At 40.6% G+C, this 27850-nt stretch overlaps 1 protein-coding gene across 8 annotated transcripts; it reads left to right on the forward strand.

The window, feature by feature from the left end:
• On the forward strand, positions 1 to 27822 carry LOC115440178 (heterogeneous nuclear ribonucleoprotein R). 8 transcript variants are annotated; one of them, XM_037440860.1, is made up of 16 exons: positions 1581 to 1929; positions 2353 to 2556; positions 2820 to 2931; positions 7938 to 8131; positions 13938 to 14065; positions 14785 to 15026; positions 17150 to 17285; positions 17715 to 17848; positions 19467 to 19538; positions 20118 to 20267; positions 20614 to 20759; positions 21164 to 21255; positions 22614 to 22756; positions 23382 to 23441; positions 25533 to 25686; positions 26853 to 27822. In XM_037440860.1, exons 3-16 carry the CDS (start codon positions 2821 to 2823, stop codon positions 26978 to 26980), a joined length of 1890 nt encoding a protein of 629 aa, XP_037296757.1. In that variant the 5' UTR covers positions 1581 to 1929; positions 2353 to 2556; position 2820; the 3' UTR covers positions 26981 to 27822. The 8 variants fall into 8 exon arrangements, with proteins under 8 accessions (XP_037296755.1, XP_037296756.1, XP_037296757.1 ...); XM_037440856.1 differs by lacking the exon at positions 17150 to 17285 and adding an exon at positions 16679 to 16814 and having other exon boundaries at positions 1585 to 1929; XM_037440858.1 differs by lacking the exons at positions 1581 to 1929; positions 2353 to 2556; positions 17150 to 17285 and adding exons at positions 1 to 122; positions 16679 to 16814.
• The last annotated feature ends 28 nt before the right edge of the window (positions 27823 to 27850 follow it).

Here is a 27850-nt window from a genome sequence, read left to right on the forward strand (position 1 = left end):
ATGTAGTGCGCGGCGCGGCAAGCGAAGCGAGCTTGCTGTGCTGTGTGTTTGCAAAATGGTTATTTATAGATGTGAGTGTCCGTGACGGATGGTTCACGCTATTTCTAAGGTCCCGAGAAACGGTGAGTAATAGGAGTTTCTAGTAAACTTCAAGCATGAATGAAATAGAAAATTACTTTTCTCTGTTTAACTCTACGTAGTAAAACTATGAAGAATGTTATCACGCACCTATCTAAGAAGGAAGATTACGTTTATATTTTTATGGAATACTTACTGCTCTACTGACTGGTTGCAAGGACATGCAAGGACAAAAAAAATAGAATGCCAATTCGAAAGCTGTCAAACTTAAAATTAGGGATTGACACATACAAAATTATCGGCCTAATTGTAACCGAAAAGTTCGATACTATGCACCTAAGATGTTTTTTTTATTAAACGTCATTGCTATGCACAACGTTATGTAACGAGAAAGTAATACTTAAATTGAACTGTCTTGTTTCTACTCATTTCTTCATTGGAGGCATGAATTAAATTAATCACATGAGCGAGAACTTTTCTCAGCCAATGCCGGAAACTCGGTGAGAGTTCGTTTTACCGCTGTACTTTTAACGCTATTGATATCGTGCAAATGTGAGAAAGGAAGTGTGTCTGTCGTGCTACAAGGCACACTACACCCAATTTCTTTCTTCGTTAAGAAAGGAAGAGTCTGGTTCATGTTGCTATGCGATTTTAGACGCGACACTAGCCTCCACTAAGATTCATATTGGTAGTGAAAGGGCTGCCTTGGAACCTTGTCCGCACAAAACGAGGCACCCGCAGTAGCCGGCCTATCTACCTACCCACATAATGCAGCGGATACAGATCCGAGTTTCTTACTTACACATACACGTGAAGTACGAAGGCCAGTTTTAAACACATACGTGTATTCGTCGCAAATACATACGGCTTCGATGATCAGCAGGTGTAAGCGAACTAAAAGCGAGGGGTTATTGCGATTAACTCTTTTATCCCTTCGTTTCCATATCAAAGAGTAATGAACCTTGTTCTACTATTGGACGACGTCGATTAGTAACCGTGTGATCTTATGTGTCCTAAAAGTCCGTATTTGTCTCACATGTTTACTGTAACGTTTATGAAGGTGCCGGTATTTATAGTATTATAAAGTATTTTTAAATTTTATAGTGAACCCTTTAAAATTATTGTTATGGTTTTAATATAGGTACCTACATAATAATATGATTGTCAATTGTTGTAATATCTTATTCGATTATTTTTGTCATAATTAATGTGCATAGTTATAAGTATTTTGTAAATTCTAATTAGGGTTGTGATGACCGCGATATGTGTAGCCGAGGGTAAATCAATTTAATATCCAGTGTCAAATAGGCATGAGGTGTTAAAATGTGCTATGTAAATAATTGTAATAACAAAAGCAAAACTGTGCGAGTGAATCGATTACAATAACGAAGGTCAGTGCGTTTGCAAGTGTGCGTACGTATGCAAGTATGCAGGCGAGCTCGGTGCGGCGTCGCTGCTGCACGCCTGCACCGGCGGTTGCAACACCCTCCCCCTTCGTTCTCGGCTTCTCGCTCGTCGCCGTCTTGCCGCTAGCCTGTCTCACCTCGCGGCCGGCAGCCTTGCGCGACGCGCCGCGCTCTTCTCACATTCAAAATTATTCGCAACCATTGCAAAACTCTCTGTGCAATAAAAATATTATATCTTTCGATGCGGTTGCAATTAGTTGTTAAACAGAGATTATTAAATTTTTACAAAGAAATTGCGAAAATTAAGTGCCTTTGAAACTTTGAATGCACTCCTCGTTGCATGTCCCGCGCGCGTCGTTATGAGAACCCCGTATTATTGGCGGTCACGTTGACGTCGCGCGGTGCCGCCATATCTGTCTCGGCCACCAACTAGCAAAATTAATAGGTAATTATTTTCGTGTACAGTGCTTCTGATTGATTTTGTAGTTCAGTGATTGTGTGACAAAGTGTTTTCCATCTTCTGGCATCCTCTGTGCTCATTCCAATTGGATTCTTTTTGGAAAATAAGGCGCGCGCCGGCCGGTTCTTATCGGGTGCTATGCAGTTGCAACTCTCAACTTATTGCAGTTTTGCATTCACCAAAGTTTCATGCGCGGAAAGTTCCTAGTGTTCGCAAATTGCAAATAAAGGATTTTAAATCGTGTTTTAAAGTGATTATTCGTTTAAAGTGATATGTGTAACAGTTTCTAAAGAGTTGTCACAGTTTACTCTGCTGTGTTATTTCGGTCATTGACCGCCGGAATTCGCATCTCCTTTATATTAGTGATGTTGTTAGATTTTTGACATAATGTTGATTTTCGGTTTTTAGGCTCAAAATAGTTTCACGTCACTAGCAGAATGCAATAAGCCGGCCATTCGCTTTTTGAAATTCGCCTTCACCCGGATGGAATGAGGAGTGCAGGAACCCATTGTTTCACAGTTTCATATGTTTGAACATCATTTGTTTTTTAGTTTTTCGGACGATTAGAGAGTTATCATTTTGTTCCAAAATTACAAAAATTACAAAATAAAGGTAAATATAATTTATTTGCAAAGTTTATTCAAAGTAAATATAAATTTTATAAGTTTATAAAGATGTATATAAAAACGTTCGGCGTCGGTCACACACGTGGCTTCCATGAGTCGTATTCGTATGACATCATCTGTAGGCGAGCCATGAGAGATCCCACCTCTACATGAAGGCACTTTGTTCAACTTTATTGTATCTTGCTGAAGTGTGGAAGTTATAGGATTTGTGTTAGCCAAGTGTGTGTAAAACTGATGATGCATGTGCAGAATGGCGGAGGGCAACGGAGAAATACCCATTGAAGAGGTACCTGGGAAGGACTCCGACGTTGGCCGAACACCAGATTACCGCAAACTAATTGAATATGGCTTGGATCCTAAGGTAAGAGTTTATATACTATTTGCAGCTATTTAAGCATGCTTATGACCATGTTCTAGTGTTTCAAAGATGAAATAAGAACCGGCCACCAAATAGTAGTAGCATGCGGAACAAAAGTTTAAAATATTTTTTTCTTATAAATTATGATATCTGCAGAAACTGTATATTTATTATTTACTGTTAGTTAAAGCTAGAGTAATATGGAAAATATTTAAAATAATAATAATGGTCAGAATGTGAAGCGGGATGAGCCTCGCTGGTCATCGGTGACATTGTTACAATACTAGCCGGGGACACACAAAGCCTGATTATTCTATATCAGGCCATGAAAGGCCAGCATCTGCTGACCTTCATTATCATTATCATCATTAAAGTTTACATCTTTTGTAACAAAAAAAATTTTGATACTTGAAAACTTTTCTTATAAGAATCTTGTTGGTCTGTATTACTGTGTGCTCTAAGCATGTTCCTATTGCATTTTGTATTATAAAACTTATTTGAAAAATGTATTTAATTTTTGTCCTTATTTTTATTAATTTTAAACCTAGGTCATAAAAATAAGACCTAAAGGTGACCTATGAATTATGATAACCTTTTTCTAGACATATCCAGGCATTTTTATCTTTATACTTTATTGAGTAGTTTCAGTCTGTTTTTTTTTTATTTTAAATACTAATTTTAGACTAAAACTTGCCAAGTGCAAAAATTTGCAATATTCCTATTTAACATTTACATGCCAAGAATGTAGTAACCCTGAAATACATTTTATATCTAAGATAATGCAGTGGTCTGAGCACTAGATATTGAGTTCTAAATTGCTAATCTTATCTTGGAACCATTTCTAAGAAGTGAGCACTGACCATTACTGGTGTTGCCACTTGCCAGCTGTTGCAATTTGTTGCCAGCTGCAAATTATGTTGAATCGCCAACTGATTTCATTTCTTTTACCTAGATATATTGTTTTGGAATATACATTGCACTTTTTACCTGATAAACGTGACCTTGTGACTTAATCACCTGCATTGCATGCTTGTTTGTTTTTAAACTTGTTGCTATGTATAGAAATATCTCTCATAATGTAAGCATAATTGTTTTTTTTTTATTGCCAATATCATGCATTTTTAAGCTGAGAATCTGTGGACAGATATAGTCTGTCTGCAAGCACTAGATTTTTCCCGCGAAATTCAAATTTTTGCAATGTTCAGGTATAGAATTAATACCGCCTTTCAACAGTTTCTTTGTTACGTGCAACGTCAATTTCGAAGTCACTAAAGAATTCTACGTATTGGTAAATTCCCGCAATTATTCCTTCGTGGAAAGGACGTTATGCCCTCTAATCACTATCGATTTATATCTTATCACGCGTAGACGAGGTGCGGTGAGGAGGTCCTTGTCTGACTAGATGCCAATTAGATTTGTCACCACCTACTGAATTACGTGTCTCGATCAAAAAGGCATATCTGTAGGTAATTTTTGCGGCTTGAGGTCAGTGCTGGCCGTGTGTGATGACGGAGGTGGAAGGGCGGTAGGCGCGTGGTGCGCGGGGTACGGGCCGGTGCACGCGTGAAGGGAACTAGCGGGGTTCACGACGAGCACGGGGTTGGCGGGGGAGGGGGCGGGGCACAGTCTGAGTAATTTTCCTCGTCACTGTCCTTTGTTAATAACATTGTGCGAAGGTATTTACCTCTTTTTATAGGCATGTAAAAATAAGTACACGTCGAGTTGCAGTTTGGGTAAACGGTCGACCCGCTACAGTCGTATGTACTGTAATGAAAACGAAAGCCTTGATAATGTTAAATGCCGTGCATGTTGGCGTGGAGCATCGCTCGCTGCTTCGCCTTGTAGTGTCTTGACGTGTTCTGATTTCATGCTAAAATATCAATTCGATATGTATACGGTCACGTTTGTCTTGAGGAATATTAGGCTAACGTGTAGCTACAATGATATGTGAGACATTTTCAATCTGATGGCTTATCGCCGAATTTGGCGGGAAATGTTCTTCCGATGCACTCGTTTGTGGATTGATCTTGAATAGGAAAATTTATTAATAAGTTTATAAATGAATTATTTTTTATAATATGTCGAATTACATAAGATAATTGTCAGCATAAACCAACGGGTCTTCGTTCAGTTTAATAGAATACGTAAAATTTACTAGAATTTAGTTTATTTTGCAATCCAGCTTCTTCAATAATAGGAATGAGTAAAGCTGAAAAAACTGTCAGTTTAGTCACGTATTGGGGCCAACGGTAGGTTCAACCTTGGCATTAAAATTAAACTGCCAATTCCTGAACCGTACCTGGATTTCAATACCATTTAGTCGGACACTTCACCAATCATCCACTTTATATCTCTACAATCCATCCACTCTATACGGATTGATGATGGACACTAAATGATGATCAAGGACATAATCTTTACCACCAACATTGCTAAATTGGCTCCAACATATTGGCCGGACATTAAACGCAGTCAAGTAGCGCTGCTCTGCACGGGTTAGCGACAGAGACGCCTCGATAACATCGGCTTCCATTAGCCGCTTGCCGTTTGCCACTTACTTTGCCGTTAGACACGACACGAAGCGACGTGATTGTACGTCTGTCGCTTCCTACATTATTCTGGATTGTAACAACGTATGTGCACCTTACAGCACGTAAGTTAGCGCCTGAGCAATTTCCTTATTTTCGAAGATGACCAAAAAAAAGAGCACGATATTGGCATTTTGGTCTTATATGCTATTGTCTGTTACATTTATCGCCAATTACTTAATATACCATTTTCTCATAGTTAGCTACTGGAATGCCTATAACGTCAAGGAATAATGTGAAATATAACATTCGCGTAAACATAAGAAATAATTAAGGAATAATGTAGTTTTTTATTAGAAAAAGAAATTTAAAAATTAAAACTTAAAAACATGTGTGTCAAAAAAAAAACACTATTCCACTTTATACAATAAAATAGTCGATATAACCAAATATTGGGTATTCCGTGAGCACATTCCTATTTCAGTAAGTAACTGTATATTGCCTAGGCGCCAAGTTGCAATAGACTACCGAGTCTGAGAATGCAATTGTATTCTCGTAAAGGCATCAATGTCATTAAAAAATTTACGCATCCACTAGAACTCGCTACTGCACTGTACCCAGCTGTCCCCAAGGTAATACCTTGGGGATTATTTCTGGGAGAGTGGAATTTAAAATGGATTAATTTACAGTTCTTTCAAAACCAACCTGATTTATGAAATTGTCAGACTAAATTTAATTTTACTCAAATGCTAGTATCTTCCAGGGACATAATATACCATAATACTAGTATCCTTAGTCCGTGTTTTTAGCTGCGAATAATATCAATACCATAGATATTTTATGTACTAGACGAGTATGAAATCCACGACCTTTCCTTTCTGAGGCAGACTACTCGCCGTACTACAGACTTCTACAAACAACTACATAAGCAAATTCCCCGTAAAGCTGCTACTTTTCGGACTTCACAAAGAGACCGTAGTCTTGGCGACAAAAAAAATAAAACAAGATTTCCTTTGTACGCTACGAAAGGAGGCTTAACTTCACTCGATATTTTGTCACAAACTAGGTCGATGTTTCTGAAGAGATTATCTTGTAAAACGACTTTTAATGAACTTAATTGATTTCAGTATGTGTCACGAGCCCACACGTCTGGTGCTTTCTGTGAATCATAATGTTTCTGCTATTTTCGATTATCTCTCGTTTGTGTGTAGCATACATTTTTATATTGGACCTAAATTAATATAAGGCATTTACTATCTGCACTTTCGCTTGAGTCTGGATTCATCGGTCCAATGCCATCGATGATGGTCTTATTACTTTTCTGTTCTACGAACTGGTTACGTTTCGAATATTTTACAATAATGAAAGTCTTCATCAGGAGTTTTTGCTCTTCTATAAATAATAGGTTCTGCCGTCCCCTCTGCTATGTGCTGAGATTGTCCCTCTCATATCCACGTGTTTACTCCTGCTGCATATTTAGTGCATACCCTTGTTCACACCATAAATAATTCAAAATGGTCGTGTGTGCGTGAAATTTTCTCGACGGGAGCATTGCGCCTGAATTTCAATTGTTGATTACACTTTGTGATTTTAATGTACCGTTCTGGCTTGTGGCTCTTTGCTAAGTTTCACAGTGAACCGGCATAACAATAAGCTGTCCCATTTTTACGTGAGAATTGTATCGTTCAGATGTTAGTCACCCGTGTAATGGCAGTGGTTACAAATTAGTCTTTGTCTGATTTTTAATCGCAAATGTTTTGCTGTACAACTTTGTTCTTTAAATTAACAGATATAAGCCAGGTTGGCCTTTGATAATTTAAAGGAGTATGTCTTTCGTAAATTATCTAGGTCTATGGAAAATGCAGTTATACAATAAACATCAAACAATAATGATAAATCATTATGCTACTACGGTAGTCGGGTAATTACCGCCAAAATCTGACTTCTGAATATGATACATGTGACGTCACAGATAAATTGATATTGCGCAAAGTTTCTTGCCACGTAAGATTTTCCACGTAGTATTTCTGTATTATGATGTTACTTTGTTATAAGATAAGTGTTTAACTACTTTATTATATAGATAGAAATTATCCCTGAAGTAAATTAAACCCTGACTGAATAATATATAATTGATCAGACTAATTCATAGAATTGTCCTTATTAATTGCACAATTAGGGCCTGTTTTACAAGTTTCAATTAAACTTTCTTTGGCTGTTCTCGTATTAAATAGCTAGTATAGATAATGTTTATTTTATTTACATTTACTTGATAGCAAAGATTATAGTGTGCCTCGTATTTGAGCGGCTGATATATTTGTTAATAATAACATTAAAACATGGTGAAACAGGCTCTAAACGTTGCATTATACTCTACGAATAACTTGTCGGATGATTGAAAAATGAGCCCTAAATCGTAGAAATATTGCCCTTGTTGAAATCATATTATGGTCGTTAATTAAACGTTGTTTGATATTCCAGGTGGCTGCCAAGCTGGACGACATTTATAAGACTGGAAAGCTAGCGCACGCCGAGTTGGACGAGCGTGCGCTAGACGCCTTAAAAGAATTTCCATCCGACGGTGCTTTAAGTGTACTTGGACAATTTTTAGATTCAAATCTCGAGCATGTTTCAAATAAAAGTGCTTATTTATGTGGAGTTATGAAGACTTATAGGTGAGTCAGTGTTTTGTGTGCCCTTTGTGCGAGACGACTGGTCAGAAAAAAAAAGTGGGTAAAAGTTGCTGCAGTAACCGTCTTGGCGGTCCGATCAATTGAAACATCTCACCCTATTTAAAGGGGTACGTGTATCTTGCCGCAAGCAAGTATTTAATAAGTAAAACCAGAAAAGCGACTCCCTATTTTATACTTTCTAAAGAGTGTTTCGTGCGGTGCGCGGTACGCGAGTAGTTTGCGCGATTTAAATTACTAGCACAGTATACGATTCACATAGTACGTCATCGCATTTCATGTGGAAGAAAAATCGCGACGTCTATAAGCGTTATTGGATAATTATTACGCCAGTTATGAGTGTTATGAAATGATTTGGCTGCGTACCGCCCACGTGTCGCCCCGTAACGTGCAACTGCCCCGTCTATACACGTTACCTTCGATGCTATACTGTCATTATAAATTGTTATATTGCTTGCCTAAACCATTTTTCCAAAACAAAGTCCTCCGCCGCGTCTGTCTGATGGCGATAGACTCAAAGACCTAACTGATTTTGATGCAGTTTAGTATGGAGTTAGTTTGAGACCTTGGGAAGGACATAGGCTACGGTTTATCCTGGAAAAATATATAGCGGGACATTTATCCCGAAACTTATTACGCGAGCTAAGCCGCGAGCAAAAGCTAGTAAAGAATAGAGGTGATTATGACTATAAAAATATTGGCTTGGAAAAGTACATTACACACGTCTCTGCAGTCAATTAGCACTATTACTTTATTGTCGTTTTTCGATTGTTTTGTACAGTGATATATTTAAATTTAATATTATTTCTAAGTTGCATTATTTTTATCGTGGGTAGAACACGCGTATGTAAAGTACATCTGTTAGACGTACAATAGCTTTGTATGTTTAGACCAGTACCAGTGTATAAGAACTGATGCTTTGATATGTAGATCGTTGTAGCTGATGTGATTACTGGATTTTACATACAGCCCTTTGTCGTAAAGGTTTTTGTTATGGGAATGTGGCGATAAAAAAAGATAAACAGTTTAGATTTCAACTGTTTTAAATATTAAATAACATATCATTTTAAACTAATATTTGTACGCCTTAATGGCAAATCATAAGGAGCCCTGCTTTATTTATTTAAGATCTATAACGTGTACCTATGTTGGACAAATAAATAATTCTGATTCAACGATTAACGGTATACACATAATCTACGTTATTCAGTTAGTTGTGCAGTTTTTTTCGCATAGTAACACGATCTATACATTGGATGATTGCCAAACTACTCAGTGCATCTGGGTCACAATCTTGAAAAATTGATTTGACACGTAATCTGTCGCCTGTGACCGTTAGATTTCCGCCTCCAGAACTTCCCTTCGACAAATTGGACATGGGAAGTGCGAAATGGTCATGAGGCGGATGGATCCTAACTGGGATGTGGTCTTGAACCCAAGTTTTGTGAGACGATTTTTTTAATGGCTTCCTTGGTCTGACGGTACGAGTCTTGATGTTTAGGGTTCAATTTTAATGTCGGGCGAAAGTTATTTTAGATGATTTTGATTGTAGTTTACGTAAGATAAGTGGCTAAAAAACAAAAATGCTACAAGAATATTCCAACGCCAACACCACGTCGAAAAAGATATGGTATACTAAGGATAGAGGGATACTGTAAGAGATCTTTTTGAAGGATGGACGTTTCGATCCTTTGTGACAGCAACTGATTAGATTATTACTAATCGTCGCTTCAGATGTCACCTCGCCTGTTGCATGACGTAATTCATTTTCCGATGAGGAAATCTGACTGATCTCGTATCAATAGTTTTAGATTTTTTCACGGTTGCGTAACTGCTCTATTTGATATTTGTCAACCTTCAGTGGATTGTATACTCTCCATATAATGTTCTAAAGTTGATTTTTTCAAAACATTTGCGTCGATGTGGGTAGATTCAGATTTTTGTTTCGGGTCGCACATGCTAAATGATAGATCTCCCGAGGTTTCCAAACAGGAAATTGCTATCACTAAAGATATTTCTAGCGTAATGTATGGACGTGTGGATGCCTTGGTTATCTACGATTCTACACACGTGCATAATCTAAATGACAAGGATAGACGTCTGTTGCAAAAAAATCAGAAAACCAATGACCAAACAACCCCGACCAGCCCATTTCGAGACGTGATTAGTTTATCGTCTTGCCGGCTCGCAACTCGTCACTTCCAGACGGTCTGCCGAATTAAATATCTCCAATGACCTCTGTGAGAAGAGGGCACAGTGTAATAATGTACTCGATACCAGCCATTAAAATGCAATAAAAAATGATTGCCGCATCTAAAATACTCGACGGGGCTGGTTGGACGCGAGTGGCTTTGTCTGTTTGCCTTGTGCTGGTAAACGCGTCTTGAGGTAGATATTAAAGAATGTTTATGGAATTTGAGTTGAGTGTGGTGGAAATTTCTCGAGTTTGGTTTAGAATTAAACTATTTTTCGGATTTTATCGGGGTTTTTATATTTTAATTTTTCTCCTGACGTTTCGATAACTGCAGCCTTCTTGGTCACAAGGAAAAAAACTCCAAAAAATAGTTTAATTTTAATGTCTAACATTCGCGTAAACATAAGAAATCATTAGTCTGATACAGATTCTTATTAACGTTTGCGCCCAAGTTAAAAGGTGTAACTTACATATATATTGCCCGCCAAACTTATTTAGGTCCCATATGAGCAGAGTTTTCAGATACTAATTCCAACCCCGAACAACGGCGTGTTTTTGGAAATCAAAAATCTTGTTTGGTCTACTTGAGACCGAACTAAATATCTCCCGGGTTAGGGTCTTATGCTTTTGTCGTGTTAGAGCGTCTTGTAGTTATCACAGATAACACAAGGTTCCGCTTTTGAATATTGGAAAGTAGCGGTTGCGCGAACCGCTGAAACATTATCGTCTAAATCAACCCCTACTATAGCTTTTGATATAATCCAAACTCCGAAACCCGCCACTCTGTGTACTATCCTAGGACCTATGCAACAGTTTTTTTTATGTTAAATATCCCGTTTCTGAAATCCAATACCTGTACTAATTGAGTTTCTAGCCACCGTCACGCCATCTCGACGGTGCAGTCTCTGTGTAGAATCGAATTAGGGTCGATAATCGACCGTAACCGCCGGTCAGTTGGGTGTACACGGGTCGACACGCGGCGACACTGTGTCCGCAGCTGGAACACGTCGGCTTGGACATGTAATAAGATCATTTTGTCCTCGTGTCAGCGTGTTTGCGCCGCTGCCAGATTAGATTACGAATGGTCATTAGCCTCGCGAAGGCGTGACACGATGCAGAAATTGCACTCCGATGCAATGTTTGCGTGTTTTTTTTTAATACCGAATGTGAACATGTACAAAAATCGTGGGAAAACTAGAACTTCATATGTTAAAAGGTGCAATATTTATCGGCTTGGCGAAACACGAGCTGCGCTGGATTCGATTTTGTCTCTGATTCACCATTACGAAATACGACTGAATTTAGTCGATATGCGGATGACCATCCTACATCATGAGATTGACATAAGCTTAATGGATCAAAACTCGGAGCTATGTAGGTGCAAATTCGACTTCCTTTTGTAGATAAGGTTAAATATCGATTTATTTTTATGTTTTTGGAGCTAGATTAGTTCGAGCTTTAATTTGATAGCCCGGAGACCTTCAATGGTCGCTGGTTCGAAACCGTGCGGTGTCGTACAATGTACAACCGGAGTAAATTTTTATGGCCCGTGTAAAATTCACTTTACCCAATGACAGAAAATAACAACTGTGATATCCATAACTGAATTCTGCCTAACTGTTTTTATACCTGAGCTTAGTAAGATCTAGTCAGGTACACCACATTGGACGGTAAAATGTTCCAATTGAACTAAAAAATCGACCAGCCAGACGCCATTGTTAATTGCCATAATTATGCCGGCCTGCACAATTGCTTCGCTTCTAAAATCCAGTGTTGGTTACTTTATAGTCATTGTTGTCAAAGGTATAATTTAAATTGCAATGATATTTACAAAGAGTTCTAAGATTACATACAGCGGACATTGGGAAGATTATCATGCAAAAATTTTACGCTCATGCAATGGTTACTCAATGTACCGTGAAATACCAAAACATCAATGTAAAATACTTATATTTTTTCCATATCTTCATTTGCAAAGTTTTAATGTATATATTAGATATTAATGTTTTCGTATTAATATCAAAGGACACTGTGACATTTTGTCTCACAGGCATTTCAAATAAGACAGCGATTTATTACTAATAGTAATAAGGTTTGAAGCTCAAATTGTGTTCTCATGTCCCGTCTATACCAAACTATAGCCTTTAATGTCGGAAAATGTATTTGATGTGTCATCATCTATTAGTTTTACGGGCCTTAAAATTGTTATGTTTCTGTTTTATGTCATGACTAAAAATAATAACTAAATTGACAATATATTATATAATGGCCGCAATAAAATAAATTAATTACCATGAATAAGGAAAGTCAGTAGTTGTTCAATATAATAAACGTTAGGTATGATTTGTAAGATAATCCTTACTATAAGCTTTACGATTTGAGACATAACTGATATATACCGAACATGGGCTTCTAAATACTTTATGTATGAACTTCTTTATACGCCTCTGCTTACCCTTACAGGATACGAGCGTTGTCATAAAATTCAAATTCGTTTTTGTGAGCATATTCCTTATTAGGATTTTTTTAAAAGTATAGTACACTTGCACAGCCTTAGGTTTCATTTTTTACGTCACACTTTTAGAATTGCGACGTGAGCGCAAAGAATCGCAAAAATTCAATTAAGTATAGCAAACAAAAAAATTACAGTATATATTTTGTAATGTATTTTTATTAATAATTCTATATTGACATAATTATGTGCAGTAATAAGCCAGATCTCTTCCATCCCAGCCTTGCGGTTTCCGCGACGGTCATTGGCAAATCGTCTCTCATTACGCGTTGAAAATACGATATCAGATTAACTTATTATAATATGATTAGGCATAAATGTGGTGTTTATGCAAATCGAATCGTAATAAACCGTTCATATTATTTCTGTAAAGAAGGTTAATTGTTTTAGCAGTATACTTCTTCAGTCTTACTTATAAAAAAATCACAAATCTATGCTTAGTCAAAACACAAATTTACTCGATCAGCTGTAAGTCAAAATCCGCCATCTTGCCTCTTAATAAGGTTTAAACTAGGAAACCGGTGGTGTTTTTTACAGCTATTTAAGCAATTATAAATCACCTTTTAACGCTAAAACAAGTTTATAAGTAAGACTGCCTATGTTTAAAACTTTATGCTCAAGGTTTAAACGTTCGAATTTCGAAAATCAATAGATAAAAAAATATGCCCGAAAACGGATTTACTTGATTAAAACATCTTCAACGTACCACATAACTCATAATACATTGAATAAAGGTACTCGTACAAATTTCATTTTGCAATTCGCCCCATGAGAACGAAGTTAGTTCTAAAGACTAACTTCACATTTTATCATAGCAATGTTGTCTGAACTGTTCACTATACATTTATAAATCCTGTTTGTAAGTGGACATAGAACTTAGGAGGGTGAAATCAGTGCTGCCAACTTCACGGCGCGGTGTTGGTATAGAACTAGACCGTGTTGACACGCAAAACTTTTGGGGTTATGTTTGAAAATAGAACACTCATAGCTGGCAGGAGATACCATTAAAAATAAAAAGTTTTTATCGTAAAGTATTTATTTGTTGCTTTATAAAAAAACGAAAAATGTTTGTCTTTTGTTTCCAGGCAAAAAAGCAGGGCGGGCGTGCAGGGCGCTCCCGCCCTGGCTCCCTCTGTCCAGGTGAAGGGCCCCGACGAGGACAAGATCAAACAAATATTGGTCCGCACTGGTTACACGTTAGATGTTACCACTGGTCAGTATAACCTTAATTCTATAATTATACCTACTTTGTACCATATTTTGTTCGCGGATCTGTCTACGAGACGTCATTTTCTTTCTTAGCTTATGTCCTTTTAAATCGTTTAAATTGTCGTATTTTTTTTCTAAAGTTAATTTAGTGAAATATATAAAAACATAACATACCGTTGAAAAAAGTCACTCAGTTTACGATTCATTATATCAGTACAAACTATGTATTCTTATAAACTGCAACAATAGCATAGATTGTTTATTTTAGTGTCCTATATAAGTTTATTAGTATGTAGACAGATGTAATCATATTATATTGTAATGTTTACAATGGAAATGTCATTCGAATAAGTCAGTGACGTTCATAATGACATTAGAATATAGCATGCCCATAACTATAAAGTTGACCAATAAAACTACGGTAATTCCAACTCCGTCGCTATTTCATAAGATGCTGACAATATAATGCCTTTACTCTGTCAAGAATCTTGTAAGAATTTGATTAAACATAAACATAAAAGGCTGGTTGCTCTATTGATTGAACAAAATTTATATTTCGCATAACAAAGATTTTTTCTCATATGTAATTTTGTTAATGATTAATTATAATGACATTTAAAAAAATATATTTTGTAAGAATTATATTGAGATCACAAGTAAAGATATTAATATTTTTACGGTGGTATATTGGTAGTTGCTAATAGAGCAAGTGTGCGTGTTCAGGACAACGCAAGTACGGCGGGCCGCCGCCCGGGTGGGAGGGCGGTACGCCGGGCGCCGGCTGCGAGGTGTTCTGCGGCAAGATCCCCAAGGACATGTACGAGGACGAGCTGATCCCGCTGTTCGAGCGGTGCGGCACCATCTGGGACCTGCGCCTCATGATGGACCCCATGACGGGCACCAACCGTGGGTACGCGTTCGTCACCTTCACCACCAGGGACGCCACGCAGCGCGCCGTCCACGAGGTGAGAATACACGCCGACAAATCCACGTTTATATGTTGTGTGTCCAGAGTGGTATACGGGCCCTAGAGACCCTATAACGATTGGCGCAGTTTCACATGTCATTATTCAGTGTGTCGCAAAATTTTTCACGTTTATAAACACGATTAGTCAGTTGTCTATTTTTATCGATGTTTCAAAATGTCGATATATCGATACACCGATGACGGACATTTGAGAGCGCGCCAATCGGTGCAAACATTAGTGCCGTGTTGGGACCATAACACACACAAGTCCGGTCCTCTGCCTGGACGCGGGGCGCATTCGGTGTGGACGCGAGCGGAGATGCGTGCCAGCCGCGACCTTCACTACCGATACGAGCGCGGACACGATCGCGTGCGCATGCCACCCGGCACACGGCACACACATGGCACGTATGCTCGCGTGACACACGTGGACCGACTACCAATGCCACAGATATGTCTCACGATACATTCGGGTGGTCGTCGATCGCCCTCATGAATATGATAATTTATAATTGGTAACACCAAATTGAATCAAAAACTTTTTCTACCTGATTTTAATTTTTTTGTTTCTATAAGATTATTTTTTTAATTGGGTGTGCCGAATTTGATGCAAAATTCATTCTAATGTAACGTCTGCTTTCCAGGTGACTCGCCGAAATGTTTAAGTATATTTCCTTGAAAGATTAACAGAATCACAGCACACGCTGGTCCGTGTTTGACGGCTTCGCGCTGCCACCCGCCATCCTCGTGGCAAAGGCTAACATGGCCCACACAGGCTCTATGTTAAACTGTTATAAATGTAATATGGCAGAGCGGAACGGCGTGGTTAACGTTTGCCACCCGCAGCGGAAGCTGTCAAACATGTGTGTCACTTGCAAGACTACTAGTGTATCATCAGCCAGTACTTTTGCAAGTTTCCAATCATTTGCCTGTCGAACATATTCACAGTCACACTTGGGAGATATAGATTTAAGCTTGTTATACCATTTAAACAGCATGACATTAATATCCCGCGGCGGCGGTCGCCTGCGTGCCGCGGGTGCCACGTGCAGGCCGGGGGCGCGCCGCCGGCCGCCGCCGCTCTCTGTAATCACTGAATTTGTGTAAATGTGCAATCATAACACCTGTAAACTGATCTAGCCTCGCTTGTCCTGAGATATCATCCCGTTCTTTACTGTTGCACCTCGTTCAATTTTAAGTTGCTTTGATTTTTTTTGTTACCATCACACTCTTATTCGCTTTTTTTATTTTCACTTCATCAAACGGTCCACTTACAGGGTTAACTTTGAATTGGCTTCAAATTGTTCTCCAACTGAGAATTTAATATATCTCAGGCTCTCCTCTTTGCTCCGTACAACACTTTCGGCTTATCATCCAAAAAACAGTTAACTCATCACGATTGGCTCTAACCGTCATCATGTTCACGCTGCGCCCGAGCTGCGCCCAGCCGAGCCGTGCCGAGCCGAGCCGAGCCGTGCCGGCCGAGCCGTGCCGAGCAGTGCCGAGCCGGGCCGAGCCGCCGCTCGCGGCCTCGCGCGACGCGCTAAATTCTCACGCATCTCTCGTCCGGCCCAGACCGACGACATATCGGCCAAACCGGATTCGAATCACTTTTTTTTCAAAATTGTTCCCTTATTATTTTTCCCACAGCTCGATAATCACGAAATAAAACCAGGGAAGACTCTGAGAATTAAGATTAGCGTACCGAATCTGCGACTTTTCGTCGGCAACATTCCCAAGTCTAAAGGCAAAGAGGAGATACTGGAAGAGTTTGGTAAATTAACAGGTAAAGTGTCACTCGAATGAATTAAGGAGTTAATAGCCTTGTCGGGTTGAGTGCGTGGGGCTTGGTGTGGACCGCTGAGGGTGCCCCGCTTGCGTCCCGCTTGTTCCCTCGGCCCTGGCCTGCCTGCTCCCGCCTGCGCCCCCCTCCGCGCCACGCGTACCGCACCCGCCTGTCCCGCCGCCTGCTCCCCGCCTGCCTCCCGCTCCCCGTCCGTCCGCCCCGCCCCCGCCCCCTGACCCCTGCCCGCGTCTCTCCAGTCATTGGGCCCGGACGCGGCCGCCGCTGCGCGACCCGGCCTCGGCCGTTGGCCATTCTCCCTCGAATTGTTCTTGCAGCTGAATGATTATGAAATTCGAAAGGGGAAAAAGATTGGCGTAACAGTTTCCTTTAACAATCACCGGTTATTCGTGGGGAATATCCCTAAGAATCGAGATCGGGACGATTTGTTTGAGGAGTTTTCTAAGCACGCACGTAAGTCCTTGTCGAATTCATAATAAGTGCTATTGAGTACTGCGCGGGCCGGCGCGCCGACTGCGGCGCGGGAGGCGCGGGAGGCGCGCGCCCGTAGGTGGCGCACGGCGCAGGCGCGACGCATGCGCACGCGCACGCGCTCGGCGCGCCGGCCCGCCGAGTGCATCCGGTAGTAGATTTGCAAACGAAGTGTTTACTGATGATGATTGGCCGCCTCGAGAATGCTCACTGGTAATGACTGGAGAATCTTGCCGTTGTTCTCTAGACTAGACTTCTTCAGTGCCGTATATGTTCTCCTGGATATATCGTTTGATTTGCTTCATATTAGTAGCGTTGAAGGAATGAGTCGCGACGGGGTCGAGGGAAGCTTGTTGTACATTTGGAGGGTGGCGCGAGGCTCCTTGTCTACATTGTGTCGTGTGATTGCAGCTGGACTGGTTGAAGTGATTATATATAGTTCGCCCGATGACAAGAAAAAGAATCGAGGATTTTGTTTTTTGGAATACGAGTCTCACAAAGCGGCGTCGTTAGCCAAGCGCAGGCTGGGCACTGGAAGAATAAAGGTACGTTGGCACTGTTGTCTTCACTCTTTAACATACGAGCAGTATTCGGTAGGAACAATTTCACATTGAGCTATAGAAAGGGAATCGGCAAATCAGTATTAATTATAGAGACTGACTTGAATTATTATTTCTAATGTTCGAAGTGATTGACCACTGAGTACTGTATTCATATTAAATGCAGTTTAATTTTTACGGTCTGAAGTTAGTCGTTTAGCTGCTCGTGTTATGCATCATTGATTTCACGACCCGTTACTGACTTCATACCGAACAAGTTAAATAGTAATAAAATACTTTCACGCAGACGAACAAAGTTGCACTTATGGATACGTCAAAACAATTTATAAGAATAATTGTTATTTCTAATTTACATTTAAGATTTAAATATTTATGCAGTAGATTTGACGCACTAGTTTAGTTTTGTAATGCTTTTTCGATATACATCTTAGATTTATCTACATCACTATTACATGGAAAGTAAATTGCAAAGTAGAAGATAGCGTAGACAAGAAGCCGAAATAATATCTGATTTTGATGATCTGATTCTATTAAATTGTAACGTTATTGGTACTGTAGTCTAATATAAACTCATGTTCCTTTCTTTCAAGTAGATTTTAGTATTTAACATTTTGAATATATTTCGGCCTGGCTACATGAACTCTTAACCCCTTATTCATGGATGTTATTTATCTAAGGACGGAGCATTGCTGTGATAACAAGGTTGTTTTTCAGCTTTATTTATCTGATAGCTTGTTGTTAGTTCAGCTGTGTTTATCTGACAGCCAACTAGATGCAAGTTGTATATCAATATTAGCCAATCATATCAGCCCTATGTCTACGCACTGCGAATGCCATCAGCACTGAGCAACAGACTAGTTATCACAGCAATGCTCCGTCCTTAGATAAATAACGTTTATGAATAAGGAGGTTAGTGATTTCAGCCAACGCCCCTTAGCACTTCACCCATGGCGCTGATATTATGTCCGATTAATTTAGAGACAGATGTAATGGGCAAGGTGCTTGCTGTTCGCTGGTTGCATTGTTGATATAGCCTGACCAGAAAAATACAAAACTTCGTCATGTTGTACTGGATATGATACTAATTTGTTGTATTGATAAGGTTAACTTTAGTAAATGTGGCCACAAAGGATTCAAAAATAATTAAGTACTTATCGTTGACCTAAAATCATGAAATTAGGCAAGAAGCGATGTCTCTTACAACACATGTAAAAAAAAAATACTTTCATAACAAAAAGCGAATTTACTATTACAAACTAATTTGTGGTTGAGCAATAACCGTGTCTAGAGATTAGCAAAGTTAAGTTTGTCGAGTTTGAACTTCTTAGATACCTACAAGTTTGTACCGAAACCTCGGTACGCGAGTCCAACTGTCACTTGTCCAATGTTCTAGTCACGCTATACGATCATAACCAATCAAATATGCTAGTAGTCGTTATAAAGACGCATGGGTTATCTGAGCAACTGCATCAGCTATACCATAGATCAGCTATATAATAGATGTTAGCTTCTGATATTACGTCCCCATCAGGCCACGAGCGTTTCCATTGAAGAATCTGACGCTATGATATATCCAAATGTGTGACGTGTGTTTACTGTGTAGGTATGGGGCTGTGATATAATTGTGGATTGGGCGGACCCCCAAGAAGAACCCGACGAGCAAACTATGAGCAAAGTGAGTGTATTTCATAATAATTTTTACTTATTAGATTTTGCTCGCGGCTCCGAATCCATGAAAGTTTTTCCGGGATAAATATTTTCTCGTGATAGAAGTAGCCTATAGCACACAGGAGTAATGTAACTTTCTATCAGTGAAATAATTATCCATATTGGTACCGTTACAAAGCTACAAACAAAGAAACAAATTGACCATTTATAATATTTGTACTCTAAAAATAATTATAAAGGGCCCATTCAGATTGCGCATTTTATACCACGTCGATAAAGTGCCGTTTTGAAGCGCGCGTTTTTTTTTTGTTTTTACCACGCTCTCATTGCTTCGCTCTTGCATTTGAACTAGGTCTTTAATTACTTAAAAAAACATTGTGTATTGGCTTATAGAACTTGTGTGTACTATGAGGAATGGTGATTTTCAAGTTGGTTGAAAAATAGTCAGTCAAGTTTTCACAACTGGAGAATTATATTTTTTTTGTAACTTTATTAATGGCTGTCATATGCATTTTGGCACTGAGACAGTTGGTATGTCTGAAAGTTTTTTTCCTTAAACCCTCTAAAACCCACGACGACTGTCCAGGTGAAGGTGTTATACGTACGGAATCTGACGCAAGACATAACCGAGGAGGCGCTGAAAGAGGAGTTCGAGCGCTACGGTAACGTGGAGCGAGTCAAGAAAATCAAGGACTACGCATTCGTGCACTTCGACGACCGGGACTGCGCTGTCAAGGTGAGGGTGCATGCAAAAACAACACTTGTCATTGTAGATATTTAATTCAAAATCAGTTGTTGTTGGAGGGAAATATCTTTCTCAAAATTGGGCTAGTTTTTTTTTATAAATAGTATAATAAGGTTAGTTCAGTATATTGTTGATGCGTTTTTGAAATTTCATCCAAACGCAGAGAGTTTTAATATTCATCCAGTCATTTGACAAACTTATTTATAATCTTAGATATTGTCAGAAATGTACATTTTTTTTAAACTGAAATTTGCAGTATACTTAGTGCGGTAGGTGGACGCCACTAGATGTTTTAGTGCATGATTGTGTTGTACACGTTTCCGTGGTGTGGTTCCAGGCGATGCAGGAGCTGGACGGCAAGGAGGTGGGCGGCGCGCAGCTCGAGGTGTCGCTGGCCAAGCCGCCCTCCGACAAGAAGAAGAAGGAGGAGATCCTGCGCGCGCGCGAGCGCCGCATGATGCAGATGATACACGGCCGCGGCGGGTCAGTGCGCGCTCACTACACTCACCACACTCAGTCATTTTAACTCGGTTCATTTAGGACAATAAACACCACAAATTTCACAAATTATAGGGCAGCTGAAATACTTAAAAAGAGAATCTACTTAATTAAACACAATGAGGTGTGACCCGCGGCTTCGCCTGTGTGAAAAGCTTTTCTCGCTCAAATCTCGTATATTTAGCGATTTGTGACGCCATTGATATGACGCTAGTCAATTTTTAAAAAAAATTACTTAAAAATTTGAAATTACCCAAAACATCTCGATAAACAGTAGCCTGTGTGTCAATCCGAAACATGATCTCTCCATGTGCCAAATTTGTGCATTAATTTCTATGAAACGTCCAATCATCGTAATATTTGACAAACATTGCATTTGTAATGCGCAGATTCGACTGGTGCGGGTGTTCGCCGGCGCACACGCTGCGCGGGCGCACTCCGCAGCCGCCGCCGCGCCCGCCGCAGCCGCGACACGACTACGGTCAGTCGCACCGCGCGCGCGCACACGCACGCACACACACCTACCGACACACACACCACGACCCCTACTCACACTCCTACCCACACACACACTCATACCCACACTCACACTCCTACCCACACTCACACTCTTATCCACACTCACACTCGTACCCACACCCGCGCGACGGACGCTAAGTGACGTTTATACACAGCGGCACGTTAGTACTTCTCGTCTCTTCTGTTTAATTCGATATGTAATTTAAGGTCGAAGCAGTCACATCGCCTCGGCAGCAGGTCGCAACAAAGTAGATTATTGAAAAGTGGATTTTGACTGTATGGCATACGTCTTATTTTATACACACTGTTTGGTGCTTTAAATTTCCACTACGTATGCTGAATTTAACGATGCAATATAATTAGTATAGTCCAGTTCACACAGTTAAGTCTGTTTTTCAACGCTCTACTTGGAGACGATCTGGTGTCGAGGCGATGCGAGTGCTCTGCCCTCGGCTCCGCTAGCGACACCTGGCGTCCGCGCGCGGCTCGTTACAGTGTATACTGGCACCACGTGACTGCACCACGAGGTAGGTGCGGGGATGTCCCTGGCTTGTATCTAGTTGTCACGTGACGTCGCGCATGCGCGTCGGCTCCCTCCACCTACCTCCCGACGAGTCGTCGTCACATACGATATGATAATGTGAACACGGTGTGGTCTCCACGCGCACACTCGCACATTCCGCTACTTGTCCCCTACTAACAAGATGGCCGCTACTATACACTTAGTCCGGGATTACCCCCCGTTGTGTTGCCGTGCGTAATAGTGTTGCTACTCGCAAGAGATTCCGTAGAACGTGTGGGATATATATGGTAGTGTATCGTTAAGGCCTCAGTACATGTTTCATTAACGCTGTTTTCTAGGCTAGTGATTAATGATCTAGGAATAGGTACGGTGCATGGTTTCCGAAGAGTTACCGAGTCCAGAGTACGTTGATCGTCCATGTCGTAACAATACTCACAGTGCATGCGGATACGAGACGCGGTGTCCGAGGTGACGTTTGGATTGCAGCCCGGTCCGGTATCTGATTGTGTGTTGTCGCCGTCCGTGGCGCGGTGGTGGGAGTGGGGTGTGTGGTGAGGATAGCCAGCGAGTGCATGTGGTGTGTGGATGGGTCGCCAGCAGCCGAGAGGTGTGGGACTAACCGTGTGCTGTGCCATCCCCGTGTCCAGTGCGAAGTGAGAGCATGCGTTCACTTGTCAAATCTTTTCCCGGTACGAGTGTCGTGGAGGCTCGCAACCCGCCAGCCTACATACGGTAGCTTGTAAGTTAGACGTTAGTATAGCTTAGCCTCTAAATGGGCCTGTGTTGTGTGTTTATAGATTATGATTACGACTATTACGGGTACGGTGATTACCGAGGTGGCTACAATGAGCCATTTTACCGGTACGATGAGTTCTATTTTGATTACGCGGGACCACCGCAACCGTCCGCCGTCCGCCAGCCTCCCAACAGACCGCAACCGGTGGGTCCCCACACACACTCACTAATGTTATCACATATTACTAGTCACTAGTCGCTGTACTCATCATTGTTCTATCGATTTTTTGAGTTGCCAAATTTTTATCATCTATTGTTTTTTTGTGTAGTTATATTTTATTTTAATCCCATCCTCGAATGGAGTTAGTGACTCGGTAAAGACGGTAGTGTGTAGGCCTGACGGTGGTGATCGCGAGCGGCCGGCGGGCGCTACACCGCAGCCTCGACTTGTCACTGCCGGGAAAAGTGTTGAGGGAACGGGAACGAACGGGAATGGGTCGCGGGGTGGCCGGTCGGCCGATCTCACCATCAGGTCTATATGGCTGAGGCCACTCCGACTAACATGCCCGTGTATCTGACCTGTATGTGTTGTTTTCAGTTGCCATTTCACGTTTGCACCGCTTAAGGTCATGTCGCCGCGCTTGTCACCCCCCATGTAGCGCTTCGCTTTGCTTAGTACTAACCGTTCACGCGCACGCGCAGTAGGCGAGGCATGCCGCTCCCCGATGCTTGGAACGCTCCAATAATGTTTATAATTTTCTCGTTGTTGCAACGAGGTAGAGAATATGTTGAGAAGACTTACTGACCCGCTTGGTAAATGCCTCACTCAGGACGACGAGCTCGGTCTCGGGCCCAACTCGCTTTACTACGATCTAACCGGAGGCATTCAGGTACCATCATGACGTCATGAATCTTATTTATATTGATGTACTATCGTATCTACACGTAGTCCATGTCGTGTCGATGTTAGCCCTAGTTTACTTGTCATGTACGTCTGTAGCACTGTCGTTAGATGCCGACTCGTGTAAACCCATCCTAGAATGCAATTTTATTTTTTGATACTTTGATCGAATATGATTTAGTAGGTACCTGATTGTTTCAATGTTTATTTAATTGACAATGTGTATCTATATATTTTTTTATTTACATAATTTGGCAATTAATTTGTGTCGGTGAAATGATTGGAATGAATCTTTTTACCTTCCAACTTTCTAGTACTAGTTATCCGTTTCTTTAAAACAGTAGTAACCGAGCCGCGCCGTCACTGCTCAACAGTTTGTGATGAAGTTTTGCACATCGCTAACCCGCGTCCCGTGTTAACGACTTAACATTATGTATATGGGGAACAATACTAACAATGATCACACACTTTACATTAATCTCTTTGGATATTCACACATTTCCGGGTTTAATGGATGTATGTGATGTTTTTAAGCAACGGATATGACGTTAGCGATAGATTACGTTTAAGTTGAATCTATATTACTTAGTTTTATTTGCAGCATGTCTGTTTTTGTTCAACAAGGGCGCATTCTTTGTCCTTTATATTCGTGTAGTGAATGAGTTACTACGACTTGGAATGTGTCGTTGCTTGGATGAATTTAAATTGTATGGGTTTTGGACGATTTCTGTGGTTGTGTGGTGTATATAATTGCACATTGTATTGAGTTGTTGCACTCCAAAATTAGTTCCTAATTTGACAAATCTATTTATTAAAAAAAAATAATTAAAATGATATATTTGGCAAAACTCGCAACTCAAATGTCGATATTATGTTGAGTTATTGTTTGTGATGGCTACAGAAGTCGAACGAAACTTGTTTATTCTAGCACGGTATCGAAGCTGCGTACTTTGAAACATTAACGATGACAATAAATTAGTATAGTTATAGATCTGAATAATTGCTGTTCGATTTGCTTAGTTTTAATTGAGGAATGTTTGAAGGTGCGCACGCGCATATAGGAATGTAATTTTTTACTTTATCGATGTTTTGTAACGTACAAATTGTACCAACGACGCACCGCCCGCTGTTTGACGCCGCCCGCGTCTACCGCGCTGCACACAGTCGCAAAGGGTTCGATTCTGGCCGCACAGTATTGGCCTTTCATATCATTAGAAATTAATGTATTGTAAGTAGAAATAGTTGTAGTTTTATATTTAGTGAAAACGTTGTTGTTGTAAGTGTTGTGAGTCAGAATCGAATTATGAGTAAACCGTCTCGCCGCCGTTCTGTCTTCGTACCGATTATGTTTTACAATCGATGGAAAATTCAGTATTTTGATTGCCAACCGAGTTGTTTATAGGAGAGAAATTTTATCGTGAAAATGTTGTTTTGGAGCAGTTAAAAGTATCGGGAATAAAAAGTGCAATAAATTGGTCAAAGAAATAAGTATTGACCATCTCGTTGTGCAACTCTGTTAAGTTATGGTTCATTTATGTTTTCCTATATATTTATATTCGCCAGCTAATTTGTTTTAAATTGATTCGATTTTGATAACTGATTTAATGTAAACGAGCCATTAAGAAAATTATGTTTATTATTTGCCATATAACTGAAATATTTATTGGTTACAAAATGTTTCATGTTTTCACATCGTTTGGAATAGAATAATACTGCTAACTAGCGCTGGTTAATATCGCGTAAGGACGACAAAAGCCAAATTGATAAAGTATCGACATTCGGTTTAAAGTTTCAACTCTTTTACAAAGCAGTTTTTTTCTCACGTTTACGCGGTATTCACCAATGCTAGTTACACTGTATTGTACAATTCTTGATGAGGTACCATTTATTTTTGTAAATATTTGTCTAGTAGTTAAGAAATATTTAGTATTGATTTTGAAGAGTGAATATAAGGCAGGTAATAAATAAGGGTTGAATGTCGCGAGTCGGTACGAGGGTAGAGGGTGAAGCGGGTGGTGTGGGCGCGGGCGGGCGGGCGGCGGCGGCGCGGTGCGGTACGTGACGGGCGGCGCGTGCGCAGGCTGGGTCATGTGGGAGGGGCGCGCGATGGGCGCGGCGCGCGGCGGCGGCGGCGGGCGCGGCTGGAGCCCGTGGTGGTGCGCGGCGCGCCGCGCGTGGCCGCCGCACGCACAGCGCCATGCGTGGCAACCCGCGCGCCAAGCCAAGTTTACCAGGTCAGTACCACCACCACACCACACCACCACCACACTTACACGCTAGCTAGACCCGCTCCGCCGAGTCGCCTCGCTGCGATTTGTCTATTGTATATAGGAGCGCATTTTAGCATTGCAATCCGACCAATCTGTCCCACCTGGTGAGTGCTATCTATCATGGCGCACTTTTTACTAAACAACTGTAAAGTTTAATTTATTAAAACGTCAACATAAGAGCTGATTTTTCAGTTATCAGACAAAAATATCGTAATATTAGTTGTCATTGATAAATTTCCTTTGTAAAATTGACCCTGAAGCATTGCCAGAATAAAAAAACACAACAAAGCTTGCAAAACATGCCAATTCCAAGTTTATTAATGTTTGGTCATAGTCCCCTCAGTATTTTACACTAAATCACATTACTTAAGTATTACTTCATATCTTAATATTTATTTTCTCTAAACTTTGTTCAAATTAAACAAAACAATAACTGCAAACACCAAATATAACTGAAATATTAAAATCTCCCTTATATAATGAAACAAAGTTTGGTGAAAATGGACAGTAGTTAAAAAAATGAATGATTTAACTTTCCAATAAGATACTGTTAACAAGATTTTTAACTGGACTCTGATGTCTAATCAGATAAAGCATTCAATCGAATATTAACATCTTGTGGGATTTTTGCATGTCTAACGTGCGCCCGTCTTAATATCATTTCTACAAAGTGCCGAGTGTGTTGGTCCCTAATCACCTGATCATAAACTAGAAAATTTAACAAATTTTAAAAATCTAGTTTTTTGTAAACCAAATTCAAAATTGAAATGGAAAACATTGGACTCTGATTCGGTCGCAGTCGCTCATTGCTCGCCGGTCTCATACCCGTTCGTTTGGTTTCAGCATGTTTAATGGTTTGCGTGTAATCTGGATCGCGATTCACACTTTTTTGGTAACTACCCACTTCCAATATCCTATCCTATATCCCCCAGGGCTGCCACAAACTTGTTCCAAAAGTCACAGCTCGGCGGAGTCACGAGTCCAATTTTTTCTGTTGAAAGTTTGTGGGAGACCTTTAGGTTTCCTGGTTGGTAACCCGTAGTGTGTAGAGTAACGTAGTGTAGTATTGTGACGCCGTGTGAGTAAGTAAGCAGTGAGCGGGCGCAGTGCACAGTGCGGTGTGGTTGCAGGTAAACGCAAATACGACGGGGGTCACCAGAACCAAGGGGGAGAGTCGAAGCGGCGGCTGGGTGCGGCGGCAGCGGCGGCGTGCGGGTGGGGCGCGCCCCCGTCGCCGTCGTCGCCGGCCGGCAGCTAGTGCGCCGCTCCCCCGGAGCCGGCGCGCGCGGCGGAGCCCCGCTCCGGAGAACTACAAGCTGCGCGGGGAGCGCCTCTGCCGCGGCCCGCGCCATCGGCTCCCCGGTCACGTTTGCGCCCGGCCCCGCCCTGTACCGCGGGGGTCGCTCTTTTTTCTATATATGTGTTTTTTATTTGATTTTCAAGTTTTCGATTTTGTATCACATCGATTCCGTAAAAAATTTAAAGTAGGACGTTATGAAATGTTTGGATAGTAAGTTTCCCGTTATGCTTATGTTTTCTCTGTCGTGAGCCGGAGTGGTCGCCCGCGGTTGCCTGTTTGCGGGCGCCCGCTCTGATAGCTGGGGCCGTCCCCTCGACTGTCTGTTTATTTTTTTTAATACATGTTATTCGATATATTTTATTCCTGAGAACGCATTTTGCGATGTGATGTGTATTTTAGCAGTAATTATTATATTGTAAGGAGTTTGACTGTTGTTTTTTGACATACTTACAATTTAGGATACTTGAGAATGAATTGATGGAATGAACTCTCGACGACTATAGAGATTACAGCTAAAATAGAACCACCAATCTTGTACTCGACATTTCCCGACTGTGTTCCTGCTTTAGTTTTTTTGCTTTATTTTTATTACATATGTCCCTTTAAAAATAAATACATTAGTGTGAGGAAGTAGTATTGTAAAAGTTCAGGATTTCTGTAATGTTTATTATTGCTGTACTAAACAATTTTTTTTTGTATTCGATCACATAGCATGTCCGTACTATTAGAACTCTGACTTGTATCAATCTTGTATCAGTTTAATGTGGAATAAATTTGAAAAACTGTGTTTGCCTTATTAACTTCTTGTTTCCTTTCGACTACACGCAC

This window comes from Manduca sexta, chromosome 21 (genome assembly GCF_014839805.1).
Source record: "Manduca sexta isolate Smith_Timp_Sample1 chromosome 21, JHU_Msex_v1.0, whole genome shotgun sequence".
Taxonomy (NCBI): domain Eukaryota; kingdom Metazoa; phylum Arthropoda; class Insecta; order Lepidoptera; family Sphingidae; genus Manduca; species Manduca sexta.

Coding starts and splice junctions, on each gene's coding strand:
- LOC115440178 (XM_037440858.1), top strand. CDS start 2,821: ATGGCGGAGGGCAACGGAGAAATACCCATTGAAGAGGTACCTGGGAAG. Junction 15,027..16,678: donor CGCAGCGCGCCGTCCACGAG/GTGAGAATACAC, acceptor TTTTTCCCACAG/CTCGATAATCACGAAATAAA. Junction 25,687..26,852: donor CGCCAAGCCAAGTTTACCAG/GTCAGTACCACC, acceptor GTGTGGTTGCAG/GTAAACGCAAATACGACGGG.